The sequence below is a fragment of the Cyanistes caeruleus genome, chromosome 1, assembly GCF_971803275.1.
Source record: "Cyanistes caeruleus chromosome 1, bCyaCae1.hap1.1, whole genome shotgun sequence".
Classification (NCBI taxonomy): Eukaryota; Metazoa; Chordata; class Aves; order Passeriformes; family Paridae; genus Cyanistes; species Cyanistes caeruleus.
This window is the reverse complement of record NC_141701.1, coordinates 101,093,125-101,108,415: the sequence shown is the minus strand read 5'-3', so window position 1 is coordinate 101,108,415 and position 15,291 is coordinate 101,093,125. Positions and strand designations below refer to the sequence as shown.

The 15,291-nt window shown below is 42.5% G+C and overlaps 1 protein-coding gene across 2 annotated transcripts in view; it reads left to right on the top strand.

Moving 5' to 3' along the window:
• LANCL2 (LanC like glutathione S-transferase 2) overlaps window positions 1-13,326 on the top strand; it is a 33,261-nt gene extending 19,935 nt beyond the window's left edge. For both annotated transcript variants that reach the window (XM_086845342.1, XM_023919864.2), the window contains exons 6-9: window positions 2,593-2,775; window positions 4,964-5,140; window positions 8,387-8,459; window positions 10,214-13,326. In XM_086845342.1, the coding sequence (XP_086701468.1) occupies window positions 2,593-2,775; window positions 4,964-5,140; window positions 8,387-8,459; window positions 10,214-10,329 (549 nt within the window). In that variant the 3' untranslated portion in view covers window positions 10,330-13,326. The remainder of the gene's footprint in view (window positions 1-2,592; window positions 2,776-4,963; window positions 5,141-8,386; window positions 8,460-10,213) is intronic.
• Window positions 13,327-15,291: the final 1,965 nt, after the last annotated feature.

Below are 15,291 nucleotides of genomic sequence, written 5' to 3'. Positions count from 1 at the left end.
TGGTTAAACCAACTGACTTTGCTGTAGAAGTAGCTACTGCTCTGCTACCTGGGGTGTGTCTTAACCTCACTACACCCATTTTCTGCAGTGACCATCCCACTGGGGCCTTAGACTGCTCTGATTTACTGTGCTCCTATCTTTGCCTACTGCTTTCTTCAACAAGGTTGAAGGTCCACCCCCTTCTCCTTCCTTCAACTTTCTGGCTTCCATTTTTTTTCCCCTGGTAGTGCTAGAGTTTCAGAGGAACATCTAGTCTTTTAAAGAAGGCTCTTTGAAGGCTCTATCCTTCATTTACTATTTAAGGCTCATAGCAGAAATAATTGCACAGTGCTTTTTGATTTGAGCAGAAGCTATTCTGTCTACATATTAAAATCCTAGTTATTTTTCCTTTACATGTAATTGCTGCTTTTAAGAATTACCAGAAAGCCATTGTTTATGCAGCATTAGATTACCATCTTTTCACTGTATGTTAAATATTGTGAGTCATGCAAAATTGAGTCATCCACTGCAGAAGTAGATGGCATATCAGAGTCCCATCCTTTCCCCATCCCTCCCACTCCAAATGGGGTGAATTTTGCTGTATTTTCATCAAATAATTGAAGATATGGTTTGTTGAATGGTTATTTAATAAGAAAAAAAAGGTGTTTAACATTGCACCTGAGATGTGAAGGTTACTGAGGCTAATTCCTGTATGACACCTATATCATAGAATAACAGAATATGCTGAATTGGAAAGGACACATCAAGATCATCAAGTCCAGCTCCTGGCCCTGCACAGAACACCCCAAGAATCACACAATGTGCCCAGAGCATTGTCCAAACACTTCTTAAACTGGAGAAAGCATGTATTGCTGGGGTTATTTACAGGCTACTGGAATAATAAGAGCTTAGTCATGTTAAATAACTCATCCAGGAGGTAAAGGGGGAATTTTGAAGTGCTAGCTAGGAAATCCCTACTCCAAGGTCCTTTTACTAACCCTGAAGTGAAAGTGTCTGTTTGCATATCATTGCTCTTGGCCAGAGGTTCAGGACACACACCTGTAGGTTACTCTTTAACTGTTTGAAGTAAGTGCTGGGAACCTCAGCAGCTTGGGCAAAAAACTCGCTTGTACTCAAAGCTTCTTGGAAGCACAAGGTAAGGAGGTTTGTCAAGAGCTCTTCTCTTCTTGGATTTACCTCCTGAGGATTTCCTAGCTGGGCTGGGCTTGCCTTGCACAGCTCAAGACTGAAGGCATTTATTGCTGGTGCCCATCCTCTTTGCCTTCTTCTGCAGGAGTGCCATGCAGAATGAAGAGCCTCAAAACAAACATTCCTGTGAATCCTCCCTACCTCATAGGAAGGGTTCTGAGTGAGGGCTGATTAGCTTTGGGGTGTTTTTCATGACAAGCTGCTCTGTATTCAGGTGTACTTCTGATGAGCAGCATGAACATTTCTGTTCCACTCAGAAAAGTGTAGAGCTGGAGTCTGCTTGAGGGCCCTGGTAGACAGAAGTCTTGCAGAGGTTTTCTGGCTTAGGGGAAATAGGGGTTTATGGTTTCTTCAGGTTACCCAAAATACAGCTATTGAAAGTTTTCTTTCATTTGGCTGTCAGACTTTGAATTGTAGGAATGTGCTCCCCTGTTGAATACAAATGTGCTGGAGCTGGTGGGAAACAGTGGAATTGTATGATATTGAATCAGTAATAAAGACAAGTTATTTAAAAAAATAAGCTCAGTTATTAGGCTGCTATAGGCTCCAGTGCCTGTGGTTGTTCCCACAGCTTGCAGAAATTCCAGAAATCACATAGATTACGTAAAAATAGAGAGCTCTGCAGTTAAAATGGTGGAAAATGGGCTGGTAGTGAAGGGAATGCCAACCAGGATCAACTGAAGACACAACAGTTACTTGGCTTCTAAACCTTTAGTTACAAGGATTTGACAAGGATGTAAATTAAGCAAAAAAACTAGGAAGAAAATTTTTAAGAGCAATTGAAGGAATTCAATTGAAGGATGAGTTTGTAGTACAAAGATGTTTAGATATTTGGTGAGGTAGCTATTGCTTCTGAAATTGGAAATGCAGATTTATAGCCCATAGCTTCAGGGAGCTATGTTTATGATGGAAAACTTCAACCTTCATAAATCTGTATATGCCAGGTATGCAGCTATATACACTATCCTTCATTTGTTGGGAAATAGTTATTTTTAAAACAGAATGTGTAACCCAGTATGTTTGGAAGTGTGTATTATGAGTACCATATGTACAAAACTGTCTTTCTTCTGTAACTGTTCTCCCTATTTTAACTTACAAAGAGGGGTCAGGGAGTCTTCATACTCTGTTCTCAGTTCTTCCATAGTCTTTCTGTGTCACCTCCAGTAAGACAGGTAACAACTTGGTGCCCCAATTTCTGTCTCTGCAATGACTGAAAAAAATATTCTTCACAAGGGTGTAATAAGCAGGCAATAATTAAATCTGTAGGATGTGATTCACAGTATTTGGATCAAGGGCACGTATGTAGGATACTTGAAAACAGATTGTAGAATTAAGTGTTGATATACAATTTCTTACTACTTCTGTTGATGTGTTTAGCAGTGTTTATTTTAATGTTTTCTTCAGCCAATTGCAAATGTGGATCAGGAGACCCTGACAGAGCTGGTGAAGCCAAGCATTGACTATGTGCGTCATAAAAAATTCCGATCTGGGAATTACCCGTCATCACTGAGCAATGAGACTGACAGACTGGTTCACTGGTGCCATGGTGCCCCTGGAGTCATCCACATGCTAATGCAAGCTTATAAGGTGAATCATTCTGTGTTCATAGATTTCACAGATTCACAGAATATTCTGGGCTGGAGGGGACCCACAAGGATCATGGAGTCCAGCCCTTAAGTGAGTGGCCCATGTGGGGATCAAACCCACAATCTTGGTTTAATTAGCACCAAGCTCTAATATATATAAATATATACATACATATACTTCTGTCTTTACAGAGAGTCTTATATGCAGGCCTGTTTGTTTGTAAGACTTTAATTTAGTATCTTTCTAGATCTAGGCTTTTGAACAAGAACTGCAAGCTAGACACCTAAAAATCTAAGAACACTTACATTGGTATATTTTAAAGAGAAAATAAGGGGTAAAATTCCTTCTCAGGGCACTAGCAGTTACTAGGCTTTCTTGGAAAAGAGACATATATTTAAACAATTTGGCATCAGAGTCCTGGGTGTGAGAACATTGACCTAAATTCTTTGAATCTTCATCCCAAGAGTTTTAACAATTATGTTGGTTTTCAAGAGTGTAAGTTCATGTGCCTTGCCAAAGAATGTTTTCCATCAATTACTCCTTTATTAAGATATAACTCTTGAGAACTTAACATCAGAGCCAAGATCGCAGGCCCCTACCAGGGCATAAAGAAAACTGCTGAGCTGCCACAAGCCTGCTGTTGGCCTTTCTCCATTCTTAACTAGGTTTGCTACCTGTCTTCTTGTGTGCTTCTGATTTGCATGACATTTGAAAGTATGCCATTTAATTAAATTTATGCAAATCGATTCTTGCTTTTGACAGCCCTCCTTGTCAGATTCCCTGGTTGGCATCTGGGTGGGCTGATGAAAAGCAGGGTTGGTTTATGGAACAATTACTCATGCTCCTACCTGAAATGTGAACTTCAAATTTCTTACAACATTGCTGCATGTAACAGCAGTCGCTTTTTCTTTGGACTGTGGTAGGGAGATTGACTTAACACTTCTTCCCTCTCTCCTTTGTCAGTGTGATGCTTTCCCCAGCACAAAATGTTTTGCAGGTGGTGAGAGGGATAGGACCAAGTTCTGATTAGCAGTGTCCTTTTTGGCCTCTTTCTATGCTTAAGGGGATGAAATGTATGATGTTTTTCTATTATTCTTTATATTCTGCTTTTTGAAGAACTGAAAGAAAAAAATTGGCGTGTTTTTGTGGGCCATGATTTCATACCAGGCATAGGACTTGTGATAACAGACAGCAGTGCTTGTCCTGGAAATGAAGTGCTGTTGCCAGGCCTTAATTCAAAATGCTACATCTGAGTAGCTGGCAAGCCCTGATCAGAGAGAGGCACTTCCTTTATCGTGCATGTGAATTTAGGAATCTTGCATGTTAGTTGCTTCTATTATCTTATTAAATAGTTTGACAGGGGCTACCATCTCCAAAGGACTAAGTCTACAGTAGTGCAGGGCTTGTTTTGTTGGGGTTATTTTGGTAGGGTTTGTTGTTGTTGGTTTGGGGTTTTGTTTGTTTGTTGGTTGATCTGTCAAGTGACAAAGGTTAGCAACAAAGTGGCTTTATAAAAGTGGAATCCTCCTGCTGTTAATCAGCTAAATTACTTGCTTTTGTTTGCTTCTTTCTGGATGAGCCCTCTATGTTTGAAGTGCATTTCAGTTGCAATAAACTTTGCAGAAGTGTTCCTTTGCTCAAAATGACTACTGCTTCTGAGTATATGCTATATAAATATACAAGTACTCATAAAGGCAGTGTAGGGTTCCTACCTGTATTTGTGACAAAGAGTCCTGTGCTATGCAAAGAGGTGTTCTTGGGCATTTTTGACATGGAATTGAAGGCAGACAGTGAGTAACCAGGAAGAATTAGTCACAAAGACCAGACCAGCAATTTAGGACTAGATTTGATATCCAGTATTCTGTTTTACTTTTCAAATTCTGGTTTGGGAACAGAAAATGAAGAAAAAAGGACCACATACTCTTCAAATACTCTTCAAAACTCAAGTTGAGTTTTTTCTTTGGGGTCCTGATTTTGGAAACAAAAATCTGAAAAGTTTGTTCTTTTACTATGTAGGAAAGGGAGAAACAACTTAGTAAGAGAAGAAGGACAAGTCTATGAAGAATGGATTACTGAAATTCAAAATAATTTTTTTCACAAACAGCAAAACATCTCTCAGGGGCAGCTTCCTTTTGTTTTCATTAGTACTTCAATTGATGTGTGTTTATTCTCTGTTTTTATCCCATAGACTTTTAAAGAGGATAAATACTTGAAAGATGCTATGGATTGCAGCGATGTCATCTGGCAGAGAGGTTTGTTGAGAAAAGGGTATGGGATCTGCCATGGTACTGCTGGCAATGGCTACTCCTTCTTGTCTCTCTATAACCTAACTCAGGACAGAAAGTACCTCTACCGAGCTTGCAAGGTGAGCTCTGCAGCATCCCAGCAAAATCACTGCTCCTTTTCACACCCCAGTGCCTGCGCAAGGGTAAACTGGGGTGGGAGTGGGCTGATGTGCACTGGGGCTGGCTGGGGCATGGGGTGGGATATCAGGGCCCATCATTTGCTCCACTTCTACTCACACTTTGACTGGATGACTTCAACTGTGTGTGTGGGGCAATTACAGTCTTAATAAGCAGAGTGAAACACACAAATGTTCTGTAGGAGGGGAGGGACTAAATGTATTCAGAAGAAGATAAGAGCCTGAAAATTAGCCTGCCTGAACAATAACAGACTGATGTTATGTGGTGATAATTATTCCACTGAGAGATCCACTGTCCTCCTCAAGCAATACTGTTTGTTGTCTTTTGTAATTATTTGTTTTCATACTAGTGCCTGTTTGGGGCTTTTAGAGCTCTGAATTACAGTTATTAAATTGCTCACTTGGAGTTTTTTTATGAATACAAATTTTAGAAAAACACATTCAGAATTTTTCCACTGGAATTGGAATTTGACTGTGCTAACAGCTACTGAAGGAAAAGGTTTCTTCTGCCTGTTTCCTTACCTTGTAAAACTTCGGGTTGGTTTGTTGGATTTTTTTTCCAGTTCAGTTGACTGACATGCGGTTCCATATTGTGTACACAACTTTTGAGCTGAGGCCTTTTACAAACTATTGCAAATGAAATTTGATGAGTTGCTTCCTAGGTGGTTTTTTGTGAATATTTGCCATATGTAAAATTGTTGTAATTCATCTCTACAGTCAGCCTGTCCTCTGTCAGCAGAGCTTTAAAAAGCTGCTGTTTGTCTCACATTTACCAAAGCATCATGCTATGAGAACACCTGTAGGCATAACTGCATCCTAGAGGGTGAAATAAAACCCTATTATTCCCACAGCACATGTGTGACTTTGTTACACATGGAGTCACCCACTGCTGATGTGTGAGCCACAGCACCCTGCAGGCATTGCTGGCAGCACTGCTGTCAACTCTCCATCCTCCATGCTGTCACACCTTCTGCAGCTCTGTGCAGCATTGGCAGCTCCCGTTGGTGCTGCGCTTCTGGCCCAAGAGAGCCCCGGTTTTGTCCACGCCTAGGTAGAGAAAAGCAGATGTATCTGTCTCAAAGCCAGAAAAAGGAAGAGACTTAGTTACATACCTGAAATCCCTTTAAGAAGGAAGTTGTGATGCAGTGGCCAAAGACCGTTCCCTGGATGTGCCCACCTTAGGCAGCGGATTTGCAGACGCTCTGCCAGTCAGCATCTCCAGCATCCCCTTGCAGGGGAAATCTTGAAACAGGCAGAGGAATTTGCTTGTCTGGCATTCCTGAAATCTTTTCTTTCTAAGCCAGAGCAAGCAGAGGAACAGACATGCAGATATGTTGGTACCTAGAGGCATGCAACTGAGAGAATGAGATGGCTCCCCTCCCAGGGGTGCTTCTTCACACCAAAAACATCAGGTCTAGGGAAGGAGTCTTGCCTGGAATCCTTGGTTACCTCATGAAAGCCATGACACTGTTTCACAAATGACCTGCAAGAATTTGAATAGAGGAGATCCCAGTTTTGTTCTTCACACTTTCATCTTCACAGTTTTCCTCTCAGATTATCAGACAGGCTCCCAGGAGGCTGAGGCGCTCCTAGCTGGCTGTCTGTAAGAGGAGAGAGTGTCTGTGGCATCCTGGGCTCCAGGTAACACTGCATTGAGCCCTGTGCTGTTCAGCCTTGTGATTGCCACTGTTGATGGCAAGCATGCCCCAGTCTGTGTGACAAATAATGTCAGATGTCTTCCTAAGATACTTTTTCTTCTCCCCTCTGTCCCCCTCCCTCCCTTCAGTTAAATAAAGATACTGTGGCTTACTGGATCTGGGTTATGCTGAAGCTATGAACTTGCAAATGATGATTGGGTTTCAGTAGCCTAGGGTGCATTTTTAAAATTTCTGTTGCAGTTCCCAGGCTGGAAGTAATAATACAGGCTAGTGTGCAATGTGGATGCTGCAAGAATTGATTGTAGCTTAGAAACATGCCATAAACATGTCTGGTCCTCACATTTAAGATGGGATTACTTGGGAGAATTAAACCACAGTTTGGAGATTTATACCTAGAGGGTGCCCAAAAGTGTTTAATCTGTTCTTAATAACAGTGTGAATCACAGTGTTTGTGTATGTGGTTTTTCCTTGTGTTTCTTGAAGACACTCACACACATGCACATATCTCTATCAAGAGAAGAAAAATTTGTCCCCCGCTAAATACTTAAATGGAGTGGGGAGGGGAGGAAGAGGAGATAACACCCATTTCCTTCTAATGAACAGACAGCTGGCTCTGGGATCATGCTTACACCATACAGAGCCCCAGCTCTATGGCTGAGGCACTCTAGTTACGCTATTGCATTTGCTAGCAGCTAGGCCAAATTGCAGGGGAAGCAGAGAGACCTCTCAGTTGTTTGCTTTGCAGGAGTCTAGGTATGTATTTTGAACAAGCAGTGGTTTGCATCCAAGGACAGAAATGCCAGGGGAATTTGTGCCCCCTATTGTTCTGGGGAGTCATAAAGGAGAAGTACCTGATTGTTACTGAATTGATCCAGATGCAGTTCATAAGTCAATGTCTAATGTAGCTACTGCAGCAGTACTGATCAAACATGAGAAAGACAATGTTAACTCTTTTTAATGGTAATCCATCTCCTGCAACAAAATACTGGTGACCATAATTGTCTAACTGTATTTAAAATGATTTTTCATAAGGCTTGGGGAGAGCAAATAAATAAAACTCATTAGTGACAGCTGAAGATTTAGTACTCTAAATTTGCACAGAATGTGCAAATTACTCTGAATGAGCACAGGAATGAAAGAAAACCAAAAGGCAATTAACAGCTGTAAGTCCTAAGTTTGTGGATAAATTAAGCACCAAGAGAGATAAGAGACTGATATAATATTAGTAAAATTTTGACTGAGTATATCTGTTCTGCCAGCATTTTTTCTTGGTGTGTAGCAGAGTTCATTTACAAAAAGAATCTGTCAAGCCAACCTATTAATGAAACTGAAACTCACTCTATGCTCACTCATATTTTAAAACCTGATTGTGGCCTTGTCATGGTTGAAGGAGGACAAATTGATCTCAGTGATTTATACATTGTATGTCTGCTTTCACTGATTCACATTTTATACCTATTAATAATACTCAGATACTCAAGCTTGCATTTAACAGTCTTAAATAAAAATATTTTTTTAATGTGTTTCTCAGTTTGCTGAATGGTGTTTGGAGTATGGTGCACATGGATGTCGTATTCCTGACCGACCTTATTCCCTCTTTGAAGGTAAAGTGATGATGTTGCAAACAGTTTTGTACTACAGGAAAGAGGGGCATCCTTGCAATTTTGGCATATGCATAGGAGTTGGGAAGTCTTTGGTGGGTTCCTCCATTATTAAACCTCCCCCATACCACCACCTCTGTCTAAAAGAAGGCAGGATGACAGGGGGTAGAAAAGGATAAAGAAAAATCATTCACTATTAAAGCTTTCACTCCTGGTTTCTTTCCAGCAGTTTGAATGTAAAACTGTGCCAGTATTACATCAGAATAAAATTCTGGGTGTGCTGATGCAGCTTGGTTTAAATCTAACAGAAGTTCAGGCAATAGTTTTGTCACAGGTGGTTTTTCAGAGGTACTGGGCAGGGGAGCAGCTGTGGGTAGGGGGTCTCAAACCAGTTGCTAGCTGCCAGAACTTCGCCTTCTCTGCTGCCATACTCAACCAAGGAAGAGGTAGTTTCAATATGAACCCGAATCACTTGAACAGGAAAGCAGTGCAGAGTTCTTAGGGACTTATCTGTAAATTCCAAGGTGTTACCAGATACTTTCCTAGAGCTTTGTATTAATTTTTTTTGTTTTTTAACGTAGCTTATTTTCTGTTCCCTATATCCACATTACAGAATCAGTAGCAAGGAATTACATATCCATAGTGGGATTTAAGGTAGCGCCCCGGCTGCTCCATCAACAACGAGCCGAGTGTGCCACCCGCCGCTGATATTTGAAATTACAGCAGCCGAGCAGGGATAGTTGCAAATTTACAATCCAGGGCGTGAAGGAACACAAGAGTTTATATGCAGCCCTTCTAAACACGAAGTTAATGTCTTAATGCTTAAAGGAGAAAAGCATAAGTATTCCTATTCCTGAGAGCACCTTTGCATGCTCTAATAGGGAGGGAAAAAGCGTACATACAATCTGGTATATAAAAGCTTTGAAATTTGTTGAGAGGGTGAAACAGTGTGAACAGCAGGATGATTTGTGCTTTAATGCTAACATACAGCTTTTATTTTAGTTTTTAATTGTCTAGAATGTTTTTAGAAAAATATATTTTTTCTTATATTTGAGATTTAAAAAAAACCTCTTAACTTTGGGCTTTCTTTGTTTTTGTAGCCAAAATTATGCTTGCAGTTGTCCAATTCTGCCTGTACATGCATGCTTTGAACAGAAATTGCATGTGCATCTTATGGAATTGTCCTAAGTGTTTTGTTTCCATCAGATACTGTAATTCAGAAAAGTTCCTTTATATGTGCATAGCTGTTTATAAAATAGGATTTTTGCTTGATCGTAAAACTGAACTTGTGTTTGTATGATTGCCTTGTGCCTCTCTTGTTTGTCACCCTATGAGTTCTGTTGGGTGATGCCCTTTGGGCTCTGGATGACCTCTTCATGAACAGTGAGGAAATGAGTCTGTACTTCACAAGTTCTATAAAGTTTTGGCTTTTTCTTTTAACCAGTGAAATGACAAGCAAGAGCGGCTCAAACTATGAAGGACAGTCCAAGCTTGGATTAACTTTTTCTTAATTTGAGATAGCATCAAGGTTGCTCTGTTGAAGAGATTTTAGCAGAGACATCTTAGCTCTTGCCTTTGATATTTTCAAATAAATTTTCCTGGGCAAAGTAGAGATGAACTTGCCTTTCCATAAGGCCTAAGTTCACCTCCTGTAAAAAAGATCCTTGTGAGGGAGGTGTTCAAATGGGTGCTGTTGCCTTTGCTGTCAGCTGTGCTTATTTAATGTGCACAAAGATCTCCTTCTCATTATGTTTTAGGCATGGCTGGAGCTATTCACTTCCTCTCAGACATTTCAGTACCGGAGACTTCCCAGTTTCCAGCGTTTGAACTTAGACCTCAAAGGAGGGAAAACAAAGTGGAACAGGATGGCTAAAACGATCATTTTGAAAGGAAACTGATGCCAAAAGAGATGAGACTGTTTAGTGCCTCTGATAGCAAACCAACTTGATGCTGAACCGACAGATGGATAAAGCCCTTTTCTCACCCCTCCTGTTCCAAAGGACCATGAAGTCATTGGAGCATGAACAGGAGAAGCCACACTTAATTTCTGTTGAAGTGACACCTTCAGATGTAGGACCGGAGAAGTCAAGTTTTGAACTTTCTCTTTTCCGTTGTATTTGTCTTCTTCAGGTCTTTGCCATGCTCTGCACGTTTATTGGTGTTGTGTGTTGATCTGAGTCTTTTGTTGTTAGCCAAAAGCTGGTCTCCGTGTGAATCTCTGTCCTGTACCTTTGTGCATGACTCACAAGAGCAGTGTTGCTTTCTAAAGCGTGGTTACCTGCAGAGAGAGTTTGCTGCAGGACGGTGCCCAGCTTCACTGGTGTGCTGGCAGCTCTAAAAAGAGATGAAAAATGTTTCTATGTTCATTTATTTTCTGCCTTTTTCTCCACAGTCCTTACAAGCTAAGCTGGTGTAGATCAGCCTGTTTTGATGAAGAGCCATGAGGCCACTTCTGTTTTCAGAAACTCAGCAGGTTGAAAAGGATATGGCTTGTCTTTTGCTGCTGTTGTAGGAGGCTTGTTGCAAGTCTGAAAGAGAGGTTCCCTTTGATACTGCAGCTGGTTAGTGTGTTAGGTGCTTATAGGAGGGTGGAGATGCTTCTTCCCACTGCTGCAAAGGCCCATCGCATGCCACAAGCTTAAACTGCAGGTGGAATCACTTGGACAAACTTCCCTCTTCCACCAACAGCAGAGCCTGGACAGTGTAACTGCTTCTCCTTTCCTGGACCTCAATTTGGAATAAACCTGTCCTGCAGCCTCTTATATACAGATGAGCAAGGAAGGTGCTATGGCAATCTTCTCATGCAGGTAGCTCAGAGGATGGTTGTTACTGTGGAACCAAAGTGGTGATTTGTTCCAGGCCCTCCCCTCCCATGTAGTCGTACAGGAGTGATAAATACCAGCTGCTTTTGGAGGCTGCAGAGGATTATTGAGCAATATGAAGCCATTGCTAGTGGCTGTAATTGAACTATATTTCATCTTCAAATCCACACAGAAAAAGCTCTTTTCCTGTAGTCTTAGCTGCTGCTAGTGCTTTGTTTCCCCCTGTAGTGTGGTGGGGTTGTGAAATACTAGATCTGCCTCCGGGTGCTCCCAAGTATCAGGCTATTGGTTGGGGAAAAGTGGAACATAGCGCAGGCGTATGTGTCCCGGTAGTACCTAAAGTGTAGTGCTGTCCCAGTCACTCAGGCTCTGTGGTCATCCTCCCCCAGGTCTCCTTGTGCTCTGTCATTCAGGTGCTGATTTTAATTGGTATCTTCTGTCAGGTGTGAGTGTGACAGATGGCAGAGTTTGACCTTTTGGGCATGCATCAGGATATCTTAGACTTGTGGGCCATCTGCTGAGTGCCAGTGTCTGTGGTTAGGCTTGGAGATGCATTGTTGCTTCTGCATAAATCTGTCTTGATTTGTCACCTTGCAGGTGACTTCCTTTAGCACGTTTCAGTGTCTGTTGCCAAATCCCCTGGGATGTTAATAATTTCCCTATTCCGTTCTGCCAGACAACAGCAGCAGTGTCAGTGCACACAGCTTAATGTCACAGTGTAGCAACTCCTCTGCTGGCCTGTCAGGTAGGATTAAAACATGGGAGCAGCACAAGGGACTTTTCCACGCCTCTGGCAAAGGCAGAAGGTGATGTGGGAGCAACAAACCCAGCTGCATTTCTGCAGCCAGGGATGGAGGAAAATGCTGAAAGGCAGTGGGGAGTGCTGCATGGCAAGCAGCTGAACTGAAGAAAACAGGAGCAGAGCAGCAGAAAGTGAGGAACAGAGAGAATTATTAATGTGAGGGATCAGTGAGGAACAGGAAGAGCTGGTCACAGAGGCAGTGCACAGTGTACCAGCAGAGACCACCTCGATGAGGGGTTTCTCCGCACCAAGAAGGCCAAGAGCTAACTCTTTATTTCTTTCTTTAGCCTGTGGATCCTGGTCCTGCCCATAGAAAAACCAGGAAGGAAAACTTGCCCAGGAAGTCTCAGAGAAATACTAAAAGAGGTAGATGCCAGCTCTGATCCTATTTCACATCACCCCCCACCCCACCTCTTTGTTCCTTCCCCTCCACTGTGACTGCAGAGCATGTTGAGTGTCTTAACAAGGAAAGGGCTCACCACACTTACAGGAGCTGCCTGGAAACACTGGCCACCCTGGCAAACCCCAAGCCTCTGTTGTATGGACTGTTTAGGGGGTCAGCTGGCAGGGTTTTCATTCAGTGAGTATATGTATATTGGCCTTGGCTACTGTGCTTGGAATGGCTCCTGTGGGGGGTAAGTTTGGCTGGCTGGAGTTTAAAGGGAATTAAAACCTGCAAGTTTTAAAAATACAGAGATATATACACACTCAGAACAGCTGAATGCTGAGCAGATCCCCAAGATGCTGGAGTGTACCTGTCAAGATAATGAGCAAGTCAGCTACCTGCTCTTCTGTACCATAGCCAGCCTCCTGCCATGGTGGGAGGCCTGGCACCATCTTTCTCTGCAGAATCCTCTTGGAATTGAGTAAGACTGGAAATGTATTGAGCTGGGAAGTGTCTTTACAGTGCAGATGCCTCATCTTCCTGCTGTGACTTTCCCCATGGCTCCTCCTTTCTGTTTGTCACAGCATTGCGATTATCTAGGTGGCCCCTTAAGGAAAGATATGGTGTGAAGGTGAAAAAGTGCATTTCACCAAGGCATTGACTTCAGAAATGACATCAAACTACAAATGTAGAAAATGTCTTAATATTCCCCAGTTTGCTTTGTCTGTGTTTAATAGTCTACCTGTTGCAAAAAGCAGTAGTGTTAAAAATGGAAATGCTCTGTGGGCAGAAAAAGAGGGAAAAAATGCTGATGTTTTGTTCTTTGGCTTTATTAGTAAAGATTAAGCTATGTGGTGGTAATTTGTGTGTCTGATTTTTTTCTTCATTGTGGTTCTCCTTCCTTCCCTCCAGCACTGTTGGTGATAGCTGTCCCACTGATCTGACTGCTGAGCTACTTCCCTGTCTCATAGTCCTGCAGGATGAAACACACGTCAGAAAGAGGGCAGATTGGTTTTTTGTGACCTTCCCATTTCCTAGCATTGCAGGTGCTTTCTCTGCTGCTGCTTCCAAGTGATTTTTAGTGTACATTGCTTAGTGCAAATCTCTGCTTTCCTCTGTGGCTACACAGATCCTGTTGAAGAGTTTGCAGCTAAAGCCAGACTCAGGGTGAACTGGTTTTAAAAACACATGTATGAAATCTCTGTCCAGCTGAAGAACAGCTGTTTCCCTGCTTTGACAAAGTTGGAAATGTTCCTCTAGGTAGGCTTTAATGAAGGAAACATCAAGTATGCTGCAGGCAAGGGTTAGTATTTCTGTTTCACAAAGCCCTTTGTGCCACTCATGGCCATCTTGGCCACTGAAAGAAACTGCCTTTTTTTTGGATGGAGAGGATCAGTTCTGGTCTGCAGACAATTTGTACAAATTCAGGTGTAGGTGGGTAACTGCACTGGGGCTTCTCTAGCACAGCAGATCTCTAACATCTAAACAGCCCATGAGAGATGCATGAGAAGAAGTATGTGTGCTGTGTGTCACCTCAGCTAGGCACAATTGTTCTGCCTGAGCCCTGCCCAGCAGCAGCCTTTCCTAGTGAACTGTTCACTTTTCATGTCGATTCACAGTCAGAGCCAGAGTGATTTGTGCACAGGGTCCTGACCTTAAACTACTGCTTCTCCTTGACATCTACCAAGTGGATTGTGGCTTGTAGCTATTAGGTAAGATAGGGTTAGACAGCAGGAGAGAAGCAGAGTGGGAGAGGTAAAGAGACGTCCATCCTTGTGACTTCTCTCCCTGTGTAAAGCTAAAATAACAGATTTGTGCAAGAAGGCAGGGCTGCTTAACTTGTCACTGTTCCCTCTGCCTTTCTCTGCTGTCCCTTTCACCTTGCAGCACATGGCTTGGAACAGTGGCTGCCAGTTGCACCTCTCATCTTTAATTGCCTTATTATCTAGCAGTTGCTTTGAAAAACCTGTTTCATGCTGGATTTTGCCCTGCATGGTGTCTCTGTAGTCATTTCCCTGCCAAATAGTACAAACTGTAAGGCAGCTCAGCTCCTGGTGACAGGGCATCATCAGAGGGGAGGTCTCCCACAGCCACATGGCCTACAAAGGCATCCTGGCTCACCTACTCAATTAGCAATGTTAGACCAGAAAAAGAAGATAGGCTGTCGGAAAAAGTGTTATGGTTTCTTGCCAAATAGTGATGTTTTGGATATATGTATATGAAGTTAAACTTTCTGAGGTTTTGGAGTTGTTTTTTTTAAAGCAGGGAAGAAAAAATACCTCCTTTGCTTCTTTACAAGGTCTGAATACCTCTTTGGAAAAGTAGAGTCCTAGTTGTTGGTTGTTACAGCAGTGTAAGCTGCCACAGAGGCTCCAAAGGGAAAAAAAAACCCAAGAAGCACCCACAAACCTTAAAAAGTTGTTACTACATTATCACTTCTCAAAGTGATGAAACACAGGGCCCACCACAGCAAGGTGAACCAAGAGTCCCTGATGGTGCCTCTTCTTATAAAGCAGCAAAAATCATCTTCTTGAGGCAGATGAGGAGATCTCAAAGGCCATCTGGGAGTCAGCTGCACACTGGTCCATTGTTTCTGGGAAGGGGCAGGGGAGTGCCCCACACATCCCCAAGGGCTCCCAGCCATGACAAACAACCTTATTTTGCAGTCAAAACAGCACCCTGCCTCATCAACGGGGCACCAAAATCTCTCTTGTGTTTGAGAGAGGATGCAGTAGCTGCACCCAGAGAATCCCAGCAGGTAAATTTACCAGCAGGTAAAGCAGCAAGCCCCCATGGGGAAGTTCACATTAGCAAAGCTGCAGCAGC